The sequence below is a fragment of the Hipposideros armiger genome, unplaced genomic scaffold, assembly GCF_001890085.2.
Source record: "Hipposideros armiger isolate ML-2016 unplaced genomic scaffold, ASM189008v1 scaffold_330, whole genome shotgun sequence".
NCBI lineage: Eukaryota > Metazoa > Chordata > Mammalia > Chiroptera > Hipposideridae > Hipposideros > Hipposideros armiger.
In genome coordinates, this window is record NW_017731680.1 from 1,668,880 (window position 1) to 1,684,761 (window position 15,882).

Below are 15,882 nucleotides of genomic sequence, written 5' to 3' on the forward strand. Positions count from 1 at the left end.
AATACCATGGAGTCATAATAAATATGGTTTATGTCTATGTTTAAATTATTAAACAAAAGCAATAAACACATCCATATCCCTAACCCCTCCTCCTCCTTCAGCCTGGATAACTCCTAAAGTTTGTGTTTTATTCAAAGGTGTATGTATCCCTAAGAGGCGCACATAACAGATGCTCAATAAATGTCAATTTAAAAAGAAAAAAAGCAATAACAAGGACAGAGGGTGTAGTATGATCCCACTTAGAAAAAAAATGCGTTGAAAGCACACACATTTCCATGTGTATGCAAAGAAAAAAGTCTCATTTATACCACAAAATGTTAATCATGGTTAACTAAGTGCAGAAATCGGAAATGACCTGTTTTTGCTTCCCTCCTTCCAACTTCTTTTATTGAAAAATAAACTTTTTAAGCAAGTAAACTAAAAGAGGAACACATTTCAATCCCAGCATCAGTTCTGTCATTTCACTGCTACATTTTGCATTTGCTATAATTATGTATCAGAAGCTTCTAGGGAAAAAACTGGCCTAGGCAGATCATCAGTATTACTCTATTTTAGAGGACACTGAAAATGGTATGGTCACACTTTAAAAGTTTATCCAAATTTGTAACAGTCCTCAGTTTAATCAGTGGAGTACAACAGATAATGGTTACAATTCCCCAAGTGGGCAAATACAAAGCTATATTGTTTTTGCTATTCAATTGAACACACTGATCAACGAATACAGCAATTGAGCAAAACCTAACCTATTCCATATAAGCAGCATTTATGATTTATCACCAATCTCTATTCATTCCCTGTGACTTTGTTTTTCTTTTATACCACCTCCCCCCAGCAGGGCCATGGCAGCCATCAGGTTTTCAGAGTTGCTGAAATTGCTTTCAAAATAGCAATAAAGCTGTTTACCCAACAGGGGAAGCCTCCAACACCAACACTCACATTATTATAAATAACCCTACTTGCAAAAGTACTCTCCAGGGCCGGCCAAGTGGCACGTTGGTTAAGAGTTGGCTTGGGATGCCAGCTCTGAGCAGAAGGGCCCTGGTTCGGATCCCACATGAGGGCCAGTGATGCTGCACCTTCTACAGTTAAGATGGTGAACAACAGCTCGACCTGGAGCTGGGCTGCCGTGAGTCCCCGGAGATGGCGTAGGCTGCAGCCCCTGCTGCAGTGGGTTGCCTGGCAGCTGGCATGCACTTTCGTGAGCTGCCGAGAGACGCTCTGAGCGGCCATGGCCAGCGAGTGACTGCCTCACCCGGGAAGAGCACAATGTTAATACCAACATGGGCCAGTGAAGCGACGTCCTCCACAATTAGACTGAAGAACAAAAGGACAGCAACTTGTCTGTTCCCCTTTCCCAACTCCCCAATAAAACGTTACCAAAAAAAAAAAAGTACTCTCCAGCTGCAAATGGTAAGACCAGGTTATTTGTGGGGCTCTTGGAAGCTGTAAGCAGGTGGGAGAAAGCCTTATGTAATAAGACTAAAAAAGGGGATCAACCTGACCACCCAATGCAAATTTTTCTGAGGTCTGGTGGCCCTCCCTAGCAGCTGTCTTGGAGATAAATGGGGCTCTGAGAAGTTAAATACCTAGAATAATCCTCATATGCAGGAACATACACCATGCACAAGTATCCACACTGGGAATAGAGTGAACTGCTGATGGACTATCATGACTTCAAAGGGAAAGATGACCTGCAAATGGACCCCTGCAATGCCGAGCTGCTGAGATACCACATACAGTTGCTGAAGACTGCACCACAAAGCTTCTGAGAATGTAAATTTCCTTTGGTTGTCTTCACACCACAGTAACACTCTCTGTCCAAATTTTCCCAAAATAACCAAACACAAAAGCAGTCCTGAGTTGCACAGCTCTCTTCTTATAGTCCAGGATCCAGTCTATATATAAATGTCAGAGATGACTAACTCCTTCCCCTAAATGCCAGCAGTTTTGCTTCTTCACACATCACCAACTCTGTCCTACTCAGATCGTCCTATTTATTTATTTAGATAAATTTTTACAGATGAACAGGAGGCAGTTAGGAGTAGCGTGAGATATAAAGGTTCATTTTGAGGAGAAAAGTGCACTGTAACTTCTCACCAAATATACCACATATCAGTTAAAAGAGTCACATGGGTAATTAAGCATGCTCTCACGTGAGAGCAGAGTTGAATGACGTGAACACAGACATCTCTAGACAGTTCAACATTAGATTTGATGCAAACGCTGCTAGCAACCTAAATTCATTCTCAAACTGCTTTCAAGCGTGCTCATCAAGACACATCCTTCCCCTCAACCTCGAAAAAACAACAAACAAAACCAGTGCCTGCATACACAGATAAGGTCCTTGGAACATCCAAACCAATTACTAGAGGCACCCAACCAATACAGACACATCCTGTTTTCCCCCATCCCCCATCCCCTCACCCTTCTGGCTTTGCCAATGATTTGGGTCTGCTGAGCAGCAGTACTGAAAAGGGGTTCCAGGGATGAAGTTAACTACCTACTACCATCTCTTTCCTACAAGTCTTCATTTTAATATGAATAAAAGGACTCACTATGGTTACTCCTGGTGAATAAAATGTACAGGACTCTCACTTTTTACTGCATTAATTTTTAGTACAGTTTGTATGTTAAAAGAATTGAGGTACATAATTCAGTGAATGTACTATAAATCATTAAACTGTATACTTTAAAATGGGTGAATTATATAGTATGTCAGCTACAATATATCTCAACATGCCTATTCCTAAAGAGCAGGGGCTGATTATTTACAGGGGATATTGAGAAAATTAAAAATATATACTGAAGATACTGGAATTGGAGGTATCAATATGAGCTCATTGTTTTTAATACATACACACAGAAATATAGATTTGTATGTGAATGTAATGTACACATACATATATTTCTTAGCTCTGTATCCTGAGTGGGCCTAGAAGCAGTAGGCAAACCTAATGCCCAGACCTCGGCAAATCTAAATACCCTTCCCCTTCATTTAGGGCAACTCTAAAGCCCTAAATGAAACCAGGGCTTCTTGGAGAAATGGTTGACTCCTGGGGTGGAGTAGGCAAAACACAGGATGAGCCTAGAGCAGTGGTTCTCAACCTTCCTAATGCCGCGACCCCTTAATACAGTTCCTCATGCTGTGGTGACCCCCAACCATAAAAGTATTTTTGTTGCTACTCTATAGCTGTAATTTTGCTACTGTTATGAATCGTAATGTAAATATCTTTTTGTTTTCCGATGGTCTTAGGCGACCCCTGTNAGAGCTTGACCAGTTTGACCACTGACTGGAGAACCAATTTAACTACAGAAGACAAGTGTTAAGAAGGGGTATTATTTCTCTCCACTAGAAGAATGAAATGACATTCTGTCAGTGTGTGTCTGTCCAGACACAGATTTTCTGTAATTGGTCATTTCTTCCCTAAGGCCTTAGGATTTAGGATGGCCTTCTTGGGAGACCTGCTGACAGCATCCTTGCATAACAATTTTTTTAATATCCTCAACTTTAGAGGCTGGTTGTTAACACCATACTTCCTTGCAAAAAATATCTTTATTCTTCTCCCAGATTAATTTTAATTTAGAAGATACAAGTAATTGTAAACTTTGAAAGGAGAAAGGGAAAATAAAATTACTTTAAAATCGTGGTGAGATTTGGAGAAAAATGCTACTTTCTCTCCTAACAGAAAAAAAACACTTGACTTTTTCCATCCATTCTTTTACCTCTTTGACTACAGTGTGCCAATGCTGGTGATTCTCGCACACCTCCATCCGCTCCTTGTGGAAAAACTGGCACTTTTCTGGAACTAGCAGAACGTCACTTACAAATTCACCCACTGGAAAAGAGAAGCTTTGTCAGAAGCAAATCTGATTCACGGTGAAAACAACCCTCACTGGAGATTATGACAGTTGCAGTCAGGTGTAGACAGGTGCAGCATCTGTCATCTGCAAAGGCCAATTGGATGTTACAGCTACAGGCACGCAGTCACAAGAACTTACCTTTCCGCTCCAGTCAGTATGCGTTTCCTCACTCTTCCCTGGCCCCCCTTACAGTCCTGCTGAGGGCTACAGCAACACAGGACGGGGGAGTAGGAATAGGATCGCCCCTCCATGACCTCATAAACACACACAGGTACTCTTCCCCCACCTCTGACTTCACATGCGATAATCCTGGCCTCTTCCGTATCTATTTCTGCCCATAGTGGTGCTAATAGCAAAATTCCCAGCAAACTAAGAATGGTATTCTCCTAAGCTACAGACGAAGCTTACTTTAGCCCTTTGTGTACCTAAGGGCACCTAGCTCTAAGACCAACCATCATTGAAGTAACAGAATCAGGTAAGAATCATCAATGGAGACCTAATTACAAAAGGTGATTTGGCAATGGAAAACTCTGGTGGACACTACCATAACCTGGTGACCAGCTTTATATCAGCCATCATGGACAAGATGACATATGAGATGTCCTAAGAACATATTACCTACAGAGTCTTTCTGCCAAAATATGTCAAATCATGATTAACACAATAAGACAAATTCAAATTCAGGGATATTCTCTTTAAAAAAATCCTAGACTCTTAAAAAATATCATTGTCATAAAGATTTTAAAAAAATAAGCCTTTGGAACTGTTCTAGATCAAACATAATGTGTGATCCCTTTTAAAACAAAGCTGTAAAGGACATTCTTTGGACATTTAGGGAAATTGTTCAAAGTATGATTGTGATTACTGTATCATAATTATAGGAGAAACAAGCTGTAGTATCTGAAGGTGAACTATCGTGATGTCTCAACTTACTTTCAAATAGTTCAACAACAAAAAGTATATAAGACATGTACACACATATACATAGTGAGATAGATAAATAAGGCAAAATTGGAGAACCTACATAAAGGGTATAGAGGTATTCACTACTACATTTTTTCTATAGGTCTAAAACTTTAAAAATAAAAAGCTGGAGGAAAAATACACGTAGCTGTTTAGAAAACAGAATCCTTCTCTTTTAAAAAGTATTTACAGGCAAAAAAAAATGGTATCTGATTTGTTTGCAGGTATATCAATTAGGGGTAGGTGGGAGGGGGACCACAGATATAGAGTAGGAGTGGCTCATGAATTAATGAGTTATATACCTGGGCTGGGCAACAGGGACATGAGGGTTAATGTGTTTGGATATGCCTGTAACTTCCATATGAAAGGCTAATAATTATCACCAGATTATCACCCAGAGATTCTGATTCAGTAGGTCTAAGCTGGGACACATTACTTTGCACTGAGCAAGCAAACATCCCAGGCGATTCTGATGCGTCACCAATATGCTCCCACAGGTTGCACGTGGGAGGAAAACCATGAACGAGAGACGTGTGCTTAGCTCAGATTGTTTTATCTTTTCAGCATGCTCAAAACACTTCAAAATTAAAAGTTTAAAATGAAAACTTTTTTAAATGTCAGAAATTTAATAATTAACTCCATGATTAACTATAAAATTCAATGCCACCAATCTTTAGCTATTCCATGTCTGATTTGATCTGTCTGACCTCTGAAAACCACAAAAGAATTTAGACCACTGAATTTGAAAATAAACTATAAAAATAGAAAAACAAGAGTATTCTGATTCAATTAATTCTAACTATAAACATGTATTCTAAGAAAATAAGCAAGTGNATATCTGGCTGCTTCCTACATTTAAACAGAATCTCAACAGCCAATTTTCAGATTAACTGAATTAAAATACATAGCTTCACAAACCACATTTCACATGATACTCCAAAGTTCAGCTGGGAGAATTTCAAAGCAAGGAAGTCCATCGTGACACTAGCACGTCGCCACCGGCATTGCACACCTGCAGCATAAAGGCTTATATGTTGGATACAGAGTCTTTGGTTCACATCACTAGGCTCGATACAGATAATGCCAAACACGAGCTGCCTCCATCCGCTGGGAACAAAGCGGGGGGTGGGGGGGAGTAGGCCTAGAGGTTTGGTTCTGAAGACACGATGGGCTCAGACCTAGAACCATGTCCCCCTGCCTGTACATGTGAAAACAACCGGCTCATTTGCCCATTTCTGTCTCTTTCAAGGAGGGACACCAACGTGACCACCGGAACAGTGATGCTTCTGGGCTTTCAAAGCACTCCAGCCAGGGGCCCCACAAGTACATGAACACATGCTGCTCCTTGGCACGTCTCCCCTACCATAAATAATAGGAAACTACAATTTTGCGGACTTTGTTAATGCTCTGAAGAACTGCCATTCCATAGTGTGTTATGGCACCACCTCTCTGATCCTTTGGGAAAAGCGCCATCTGCATACTCAGCAAGATCTTGATCCGTGATTCCTTAGGCTTCAACACAAAACAATGCCTTGTTGCCTCTTAGATTAAGTAATTTTATAAAGCAGGAAATAGCACAATAATTTCTGTCTCTACATCTTTCCTTAATAAAAGAGTTTGTCAAAGTTCCCTAAGGACTCGTTTTTTTCCCACCTTTTAGTTGTCTCAAATAAAAACAGCCTTTTTTCACAAAGCAGCAGCCGGAGTGGAAGCGCTAAAAGTACACCATATTATATTAAGAATTAAGATTTAAAAAAATATTTTGGAGGGAAGAAGGAGGAAACCATGAAGGCGTCTGAATGAAAACACATCAGAAGCTACAGCCAAACACCAGGAACAGGCAGCAGCTCAGTGCTCTAATGCATTTCAGAATAAGAACCATGAAAAGACTGCCTGGCTTGAAGATTTTCCAAACACATGGGTTTAGTGCTTGCAAGGGAAGAGAAAGAGGGCCTTAAAAAGAAAACGGGGTAACAATGAAGAAAGCAAAACTTTTCCTATCTAAGTAAACCCAACACAACTGACACACTGAGTTTCCTTTGTGACCAAAGAACACATAAACTAAAATTCCTTCACTACCTAAAGCTCTGCATGAACCAGTGTTGCCAAAATATTGGAGAAACAGGCTTCTCCAATACTACCACTTAGCTACTGAGCTCTCTCTCTCCCTAGAGAGCATAAAGCAAAATATTTCAGTATTTTGGACTCCCAAAAATATCCCCATGGTCACTGCTTTGGAGAGCAGGCAACATGGGGGTCAGAGACAGGGTAGTTCAAAGTCAAGAATGAGAAGGAAAGCCCGGAAACGAGCAGGTACAGAACTCATGGACAACCTGGTTACCGTTTCGTGCCTTTCAACTAGAGACAACCAAGGCACGGCTGCCTTCCCAAACAACACGAAGCGCTCTGGGAGCCTGCAGGCGACACGGTGGGATGAGAAAGAACAAGCCTCTGTGCACTCGGGGGTACCAGGGAGGGAACACACTACTGCCACCGCCACCACCAGACCCACAGTGAGCACGGGACATGGAAAGCTGAGCTTACAACTACCCACGGGAAAGCAAGTCTAGATCTAGAAAGCACAAGATGAGGGAAAAACGACTGACGGCAAACACCTGAGTGGGCAGGGAGCACTACACAGACGCAGTCACGAGGACGGCTGGGAAAGACAGAACGCTGGACAGGACGATCTGCTGCACAGAGCCAGCGTGGTGGGACTTACTCATCGTTTTACACACAGCCATACAATAATCCTCAGACTCAAAATTGTTCCTGTTGCCTCCGCAGCCGCCATATATAAAGCGCACGCACTTTCCCTTGGAGAGGTCGAAGTACCAACGGGGCATCACGGCCCGGCAGGGCCCCGTCATCGCCTCCTGGGAGCAGACAGCTGTGTGGAAACGGTCAGAATGTCAGCAGGACAGAGGTAGCAGCTTCAAACGTTTCACAACGCTACAGACCGCAAGGGCTGGGCCGGGTGAGGAGGATGGACCGGGTGGCACTTAACATCAGTGACGGCTAAGTTTAGACCGAACTTGATGGCCCTGGCTGACGGTCTCACCAGCTCAAGCCAGTCATCTCTGACAATGCAGTCCTTTTCCATTCGGAGGCAATATAGACATTTATGAACTGAAAAAAACTTTTGTGCTGTCTTGAGTCTAGATTGATGTATAGGTCGACATAGAGAATTTCCTTATCTCATAGTTCTGTAAGCCCCACATTTCTGATCTGTTAGATGGAGATATGCGCCTGATTTGTCTGTCTCGGTGGGGTCAAGGCCCAAAGGAGAAAAGGCAGGTGAACAGGCTGTGTTAGTGGTGACGACCATAGTAACCACTACTTAAGCACCTGGAAAGGATGAATGCACATTTTTAAGTCCTCCAAGGTGAATCATAAACTTCTAGACTCATTAAGTAATTTCTTCCTAGTTGGTCCTAAATAATTCCTCAGATCTTAATTGGCTTCAAATATACAATCAGCAGGAGGCTCTGTGTAAATGGTTCTGGAACTGTTACAACTTTTCTTAAAATGCGCAAGATGAAAACACTGCGGGTCCCAATTCCTTACCAAAAGGCCATGAAATTCCACCCTCCCAGTTACAAACATCTTTCTAATGGATAAACAGGGCAGCCTACAAANAAAAAAAAAAAAGAAAAAAGAAAAAACGAATGTATGTGTGCGTGTTGTGGGGGTGGGGGAGATGATAAGATAAATTTTACCATTATTGGGATGCCAAGTGGCTCAGTTGGTTAACAGCGCAAGCTCTGAGAAACATGGTCACTGGTTCGATTCCCACATGGCCCAGTGAGCTGCGACAGAACTTAACAAGGTTGCCAGTTTGACTCCCGTATGGGATGCCACAACTAGATTGAAAGCGCAACTGGACTTGGAGGTAAGCTAGCTGCACCCTCCACAACTAAGATTGAAGGACAACAACTTGGCTGTTCCCCTTCCCCAGTGCCCCGATAAAATCTTAAAAAAAATTTTTTTTTTTACCATTATTAATCAAATGTCAACAATTAGAAAATCCGAAATCTGAGGAAAGGGTATACAAAAGCTCTTTGCACATTTTTGCAACTGTTCTGTAAACCTGAAGTTATTTTAAAATTAGTACTTCTAATTTATAAAGGCAAAAGTAACTCTAAAAGACCATCACCAAAAGGCTTTCTAAGGAATCTAAGAAAGGTAAAAAAAGGTGCTTACTGATTATTAACCAATGTCAGTTCTACCTGGGTATGCTAGGGGGAGGTGGGATGAGGACAGCAGGGGACATTAAAATCTTCTACTCCTTAAATGATGACAAGGAAGAATTAGCAATATTTCTTTCCTACAACCTCCCTTAAACTCCAGTCAGCTGGTCCCTCAAGCTTAGGCTCAGGCAAACTGTATTCATTTAAAAACACAGTTTTTAGGGTAGCTCTACTCACTGGTTAAGAAATTGTTCAAATGGATGCTGGTGTAAACACAATACTCTGCATTAAGTAACATCCAAGACTATATAATGCTTTCATTATTCAGTGAACACAATGCAAAAAAGGTATTGGATGGTTTATGGTCAAACTGTCTTTTATGCATTTAGTTAATAACAATATCATTTCATTGTTTTTTTCTGTAACATGCTGATAAATTCAAACTATAGCATTTGGAGAATAAAATAAAATAGAATTTTTGTTATGTACTAGCTATGGCTGTGGTCTTGTCTTGTAATTGTCATAAAGGGTATATCCTATGTTCCAGGCACCGTGGCAGTGCTGAGCGGAAAAAAGACTAAAGTAGGGTCCTTGTTATCAAGGTGTTTACAACACAATTGGAGAAAGATAAACAGACATCATTGTACCATAATAGGCTTAATGGCAACAACAAGGAGAATTTCAGAAATCTAGGTATCTAGATAGAAAAACAACCAGGAGGGAAGCTTCCTTTACAGGTGGCGTCCCCTGAGATAAGTCTTATAGGGAGAACTTCCCAAACAAAGTAAGTAGAGGAAAGTCATTCTAAACAATGAGGACTGCATGGTAAGTTGCCAGGAGACATGAGAGATGTTGATGAAGTCTAAAGCACAGAGGGGAGGGTGTGGGGGACTAAGTAGAGCTAAGCAAGGATGAAATGGCGTTTTTAACCCATGCTAAGGAGCTTAATTAAACAAACACTACTTTTTAGGTGAAGAAGACCTACCAAAGGGTTTTATGTGCAGGAGAGACAGTTCAAACTTCATTTTATATCACAGGGCAATAGCTTGGACAACAGAACTGAAAAACATGCATGGAGGCCACTGTCACAGCCTAGGCAGGAAACGATGAAAGGCTGAACTAGAGTAGTGGGAGTCACATGAAGGCGGGCTTAAGCCAGAGAGAGGTTCCCAAACTTTCTAGACACAGCACGCTGAGTGTCTCAGTAATTTTTTCATAGCACCCCAGACCAAAAGAACACCCCAAAATTAAGCAGTTAGGGCCAACAATGTATAAAGTCCTTGTGTCCTAAAACTTTAGTGCCTGCTGGGCCCTGTGTAACTCCTCCAACGCTGCAATCGGTTGAACATCATCACCCTTATTTCTTCTGTAACGATTTTGTGTGATGTTGGCTTTTCATCTCAGGAACCACTAAAATACAGCTCCACAAAGATATGAGGTCATAGAAAGGAATGAAATGATCCGATGTTGAAACTGTGAATATCTCCAGCTAGCAGTTCACAGGATGTCTGACAGATGTTTCCCTTGAAAATCAAAAACATCCCATGATGCCCCTGTGAGTTTGCTGCAATGTCCTGTGGTGCCTCAGTGCAGTTTGGGAACTGTGGATATCAGCCATATTGACGAAGTAAGAATCAGGCTGGCTTGAAAACTGACTGGATGTGCAGAGATAAAGGTCTCCCAGATCTCAAGCTCAGAGTTCTGGGGGATAGTGGGGCCAGCAAGAGACAGAACACACAGAAGGGGAAGACCAGGCTGCAAAGTCTTTGGGGGTAACAATGCAAAGGGTAGAAATGATTCCAAATACGGTCTATCTACAAACATTCGGGAATATTCTCATTTTGTTTGAGAATTTTACAGAGAATGAATGAAACCTCATACCCAGAGATTCTTAGAGCCAAATGGAATAGAAAAACATCCTGAAACCACATGACAGAAAATTTTTTCTAGTCTCACACTACTGCATGATGCTCCAATTTTAAAGTAAATGAAGGTAAGCACATGTAAAGTCCCTCTTTATCCCTTTTAAAAGAAAAATTGCTACATATTTTAAATACTGCTATTCAGGTGCTGACTCTTCCTGTTATTTTGCTACAAGTGAGAATGAGAAAAGCAACGTATTCCATTTTAGGAAAGGTTTTAATGAAGGGGAGGAATAAGTTCAATTCATGGCTAAAATGAAATACATCCACAGAACTACCCAGGATGTCTATGTTAACGCCATACCAATATTACTCCTATAAATCATTTTGCCTTTTAAAGTTTCTATGACCAAATCTGTTCCTGAATCACCCAGACTACAGATATGCGAGTATAATTCGGATGTGTCAGTGATGAGTGGTTAGGATGAATACATTAACTAAACAAGCATTTGAAGCAACAACTCTATCCTGGGTAGTAAAATGTTAGTTTTACTCAAGTTGGCTCTGACTGTTAACACCAACCACACAGTCCTAACACCTTTGCTAGCCCTCAGAATGGCAGGCAACACAGGGCCTAGCCTGGGCATCCCAAAATGTCCACAGGCAGCCGAGTCACTTCTGAAAACCACCACAAGTTTGTTCTGGCTCACAAGACAGGAGTTCGGTACCTTGTAAAATGTGGGTGGGATGAGATGGGGGAACAGAAGATGCTATTCCTTGGGCTGCTTCAGACCCACTCACCACTGTGACTGTAAAACAATACTTTCAGACTCTCCATGGGAGGCAAAACTGGGCTACTCTGAGGGCAGCACTCTCAGTCAGTGCCATGGAAAAGTCGCATCCTTAAAAGACAGAAGGATGCTCACAGTAGGACAGGGAGAGTTAATGACCATTGAAGACAAGTCAACAATCAGGAAGCAGTCAATACTCAAAAGAGAAAGCCCAACAATACATTCCTGCAGCACTCAGCTTCCCAACAGATGTAGATATTTCACTGTGAGCCAAGAGAAAATTAAATTTAAAATGAGGGACCCCACCTCGTGAGAAGTACCCAAGAATACTCACCAAGACACTTGAAAGGAATCACAATGTGGCTCTTGCACTGCTTTTTGTCCCTCCAGCACCAATTGTCCACACTGACTGGTTGGTTGGCTTCCATCACATTATTGATCTGTAGTTCTGGATACATCTGCAAGGGAAAAGAGCACACCCACAATCAAATGACTTGGTCCAGAATAAAGGGACATTCACTCGCAAGTGAGGATGAATATCTATATTCAACTCAGCGTCACCATTACCCTATATAAATCTCAAGTTCCACTCTGCTGTCCTGGCTCCAGATAAACTCTTCAAGTAAAAAGATAATGTAAAGAGATGGCCAACAGGCATATGAAAAAATGTTCAACCTCACTAATCATTAGAGAAATTCAAATAAAAACCACAATGAGATACCACCTCACTCCAGTCAGAATGGCTATCATCAATCAAACAACAAGTGCTGGCCAGGTCGTGGGAACACTGGTGCACTGTTGGTGGGACTGCAGATTGGTGCAGCCATCTGGAAATCAGTATGCAGGTATCTCAAAAAACTGGAAATGGAACTACTGTATGACCCAGCAATTCCACTCTTAGGTATTTGTTCAAAAAAACACAAGACACTAATTCGAAAAAATATATGCACCCCTATGTTCATTGCAGCGCTATTTACAATAGCCAAACTTATAAACCAAAATGCCCAACGGTAGATGACTGGATTAAGAAACTGTGGTGCATTTACACAATGGAGTATTACTCAGCTATAAAGAAGAATGAGATCGTACCACTTGCAACGATATGGATGGATCTAGAGAACATTATGCTAAGTGAAATAAGTCAGTCAGAGAAAGATAAATGCCATATGACCTCACTTATATGTGGAATCTAAAGAACTGAATAGACGAGCAAAGTAAACAGAAATAGTCTCAGAGACACAGAGGAAAAACTGAGGGCTGCTAGATGGGAGGGGGGTGGGGATGAGGGAGAAGGGGAAGGGACGAGACAACATAAATTGGTAACTACAATATTGCCACAGGGATATGAAAGACAGTTCAGGGAATATAATTAATAATGTTGTAAATATTTTTTAGGGGGTCAGGTGGCCTCATGTCTTGTTAGGGAGACCATTTCATGGACAGCACAGAGGCCTGACCACTGCACTGTACATCTGAAACTGCCATTGAATAATATTATATGTCAACTATAATTTAATATATATGTATATAGTCACAGGATGTGGCGTATAGTGTGGGAAATGGAGTCAATAGAATTATAATAGATATTTATCATATCAGGGGGTGGGGGGGTGCAGTGGGAGGGGGGAGGGGGACTGTCACTTTGTGAGGGGTGAAAAGTATAACTATTGCGTTGTTTTGTACACCTAAAACTATTAATAAAAAATAAATATAAATAAATAAAGCAATGAAGAAAAAAAAGAATGTAAAGATTAGTTTTCTTCTGACAAGCAGATTTCTGACTACTTCTAATGTATTCTCTTGAAAAAAGGAACCTTTAAGGACATACAAACGCTGCAAGCTTTCAGCTCAATAAATCTATTAGGTATCAAGGCCACTCGTAGGGTACGTGTAAGTAGCTGAGTTCATGAACTATTGGGTTGTCAGAAAAGTCATGACGTATTTTTGCAACGAAAAACAGAAAAAATACATCATGTCTTTTCCGACAACCCAATAAAACATAAAAGAGGCAAGTCTATGGAAATATCTGTTAATGAAATTATATAATAATGCTTCAGCCCTGGCCCAATATGTTAGTCTCGGTATGTAAGAAGTTTAAACATCTTATATCCTTTTCAAGGTCAAGTTTTGACCCAAACCAAGTTGAATCAGACCTGAGATGATCATTTACAGCAAGTGGAAAACACAAGCATATGCATGACATGTTTTGCTTCTTCACATCTTCCCATAAGAAGTGGGAAGCCAAGAGAACCAGGCTGTACCTCTGCGGTGCTTGTCAAGCTTCTGAAGTATTCCTTCTAAGAGAACTAAAGTTCACAGCACACACAGGCAAAGCCTTGGAGAATCTCCATCATATCATACACTTAGAAACAAAAGGCCCAGTCACTAGCAACTTGGTCTTAGGTCAAAAGGGAAGAATCATAGAATATCCATTTCTAAGGTAAATAGGTTCACATTTAACCCAGAAAAAAAGCGGTTTTAACTTTCTGGCAACACGCTTACCTCCTGACAGTACTGAAGAACTTCTTCTTTTGTTCCAAAGCAGCTCTTAGTGCCTGTTGGGTCAGGTTCCCATTTCCCAGTCTGAATGTTTACATGCATATTTAACTTTCCACAAAACATTGCAATCTGAGGCTCAGCAACAGCAAATCCTGTTCCAGCATTGGCTGCAAGAGCCTACCAAAGGGGAAGAAAACACAGGTTTAGTCCAAAAAGGCTGGCACGAGGGCATAGGCATTCAGAGGTTTGTGACAGTAGAACTGATCTTCAAAAACCTTCATTGTTTACTGTTTTTATCTTCATAAATAAGTCCTGCTAGAAGCTGCGCCAGAATAAAAATGACCATTGGACATACAGGATCAAAGCGAAAGGGCAGTGGGAAATCTAACCGCTACTCCCCATCTGGATACTTCCAGGTTAGGAACCTATAATCCAACTATGGTCTCTTCTAATACAAGCAAATCTACTTTCCATTCCTTAATATATCAAACTATGAAAGTATAGAATGGGTAAAGTTCCAGGAAATTTTACTCAATTCATTCCCACAACAAAATTTTACTGAGCAGCTATTATTATGCAAAGTAACAAGCTAAATGCTTACAGAAGGGTAAGTAAAAAGTTATGGCCCCTGCTCTCATGGGGCTTATGGTCTAGTGCAGGAGACAATATTCACACCAAAAAAGTGTGACCACATTTCCGGACATCTTAAGAAGGAAAAGAACACAGTGGTGAAGATGCATATAAAAAGGGAATCTGCTTTAGGCTTGGTAAGGTGATCAAGGAAGCTTCCAGAAGAGAGTGGCACTTGAGTAGAGCTTTGAGCATATGTGGAGAGAAGGTGGGGTAGAGAAGGGGAGGAGAGGCATGCAGGGACGAGACTAGACAGTCTGTAGACCAAGAAAGGATTTTAATCTTTATCACTAGAAGTGTGGAGAGGTTTAAGCCCAAAGCTAGTATTTTCAAAATGTAGCTCTTACGCTTTCTCTAGTTGCAGGGTGAAGAACAGACTGGAAGGAAACATGCAGGAGAATGGCTCAGGACGCCAGAGTTGCAGAGTCCTAGAGAGAGATACTGGTAGCTTGAGCTAAGGCAGGGTGGGTGGTGGAGAGACCGATTCAAGACATCACAGAGATCATGGATTAGCTAGGGGGATGAGGAAGAGGAAGATGTCAAGTCTGGTTTTGATGGTGTCAGTCATGGCAACAGAATACTGAAGGATTTCATGAACAATTTTATCTGTGTTAGGTAAAAATAATCAACACACAAAGGCTTTCTTTGGCTAGTATTCGCTTCTCTGAGAAAGAGCGTAGCTATTAACAGGTCACAAGTTACAGGTGAGAAATAACATCTAGGCATGATGACACAAGGCTCCTGCAAGGTCTCGCACTAGAAAAAACACAGGCATCCCAGCATCTAGAGATATGCCAACACTGATGGTTGCGTTCACTGTGGAGTTTTGTGGTCTTGCCTAATATAAAGGTTCTTTCAAAATAAAAATTAAACAGCTGTTTTTAAATGTTAAAATTTGAGAAGGGGGGTAGGGTTAGACTGTATGGTCACTTATATTGTTCTTTTTAAAAAGAGCAATGAGGGCCGGCCGAGTGGCGCGATGGTTAAGAACTCGCTTGGGATGCCAGCGGGCCCCGGTTCGGATCCCACATATGAGGGCCAGTGACACTGCCCTCCACAGCTAAGATGCTGAACAACAGCTCAACC

At 41.3% G+C, this 15,882-nt stretch overlaps 1 protein-coding gene and 1 pseudogene across 1 annotated transcript in view; one reads left to right on the top strand and one right to left on the bottom strand.

Moving 5' to 3' along the window:
- Window positions 1–15,882, bottom strand: part of APLP2 (amyloid beta precursor like protein 2) — a 102,758-nt gene that overhangs the window by 30,398 nt on the left and 56,478 nt on the right. The window contains exons 2-4 of the mRNA XM_019660791.1: window positions 14,170–14,343; window positions 12,002–12,125; window positions 3,724–3,836 (exon numbers count right to left, since the gene is read on the bottom strand). Of these exons, the coding sequence (XP_019516336.1) occupies window positions 3,724–3,836; window positions 12,002–12,125; window positions 14,170–14,343 (411 nt within the window). The remainder of the gene's footprint in view (window positions 1–3,723; window positions 3,837–12,001; window positions 12,126–14,169; window positions 14,344–15,882) is intronic.
- Window positions 14,505–15,882, top strand: part of LOC109392378 (cell division control protein 42 homolog pseudogene) — a 30,381-nt pseudogene continuing 29,003 nt past the window's right edge.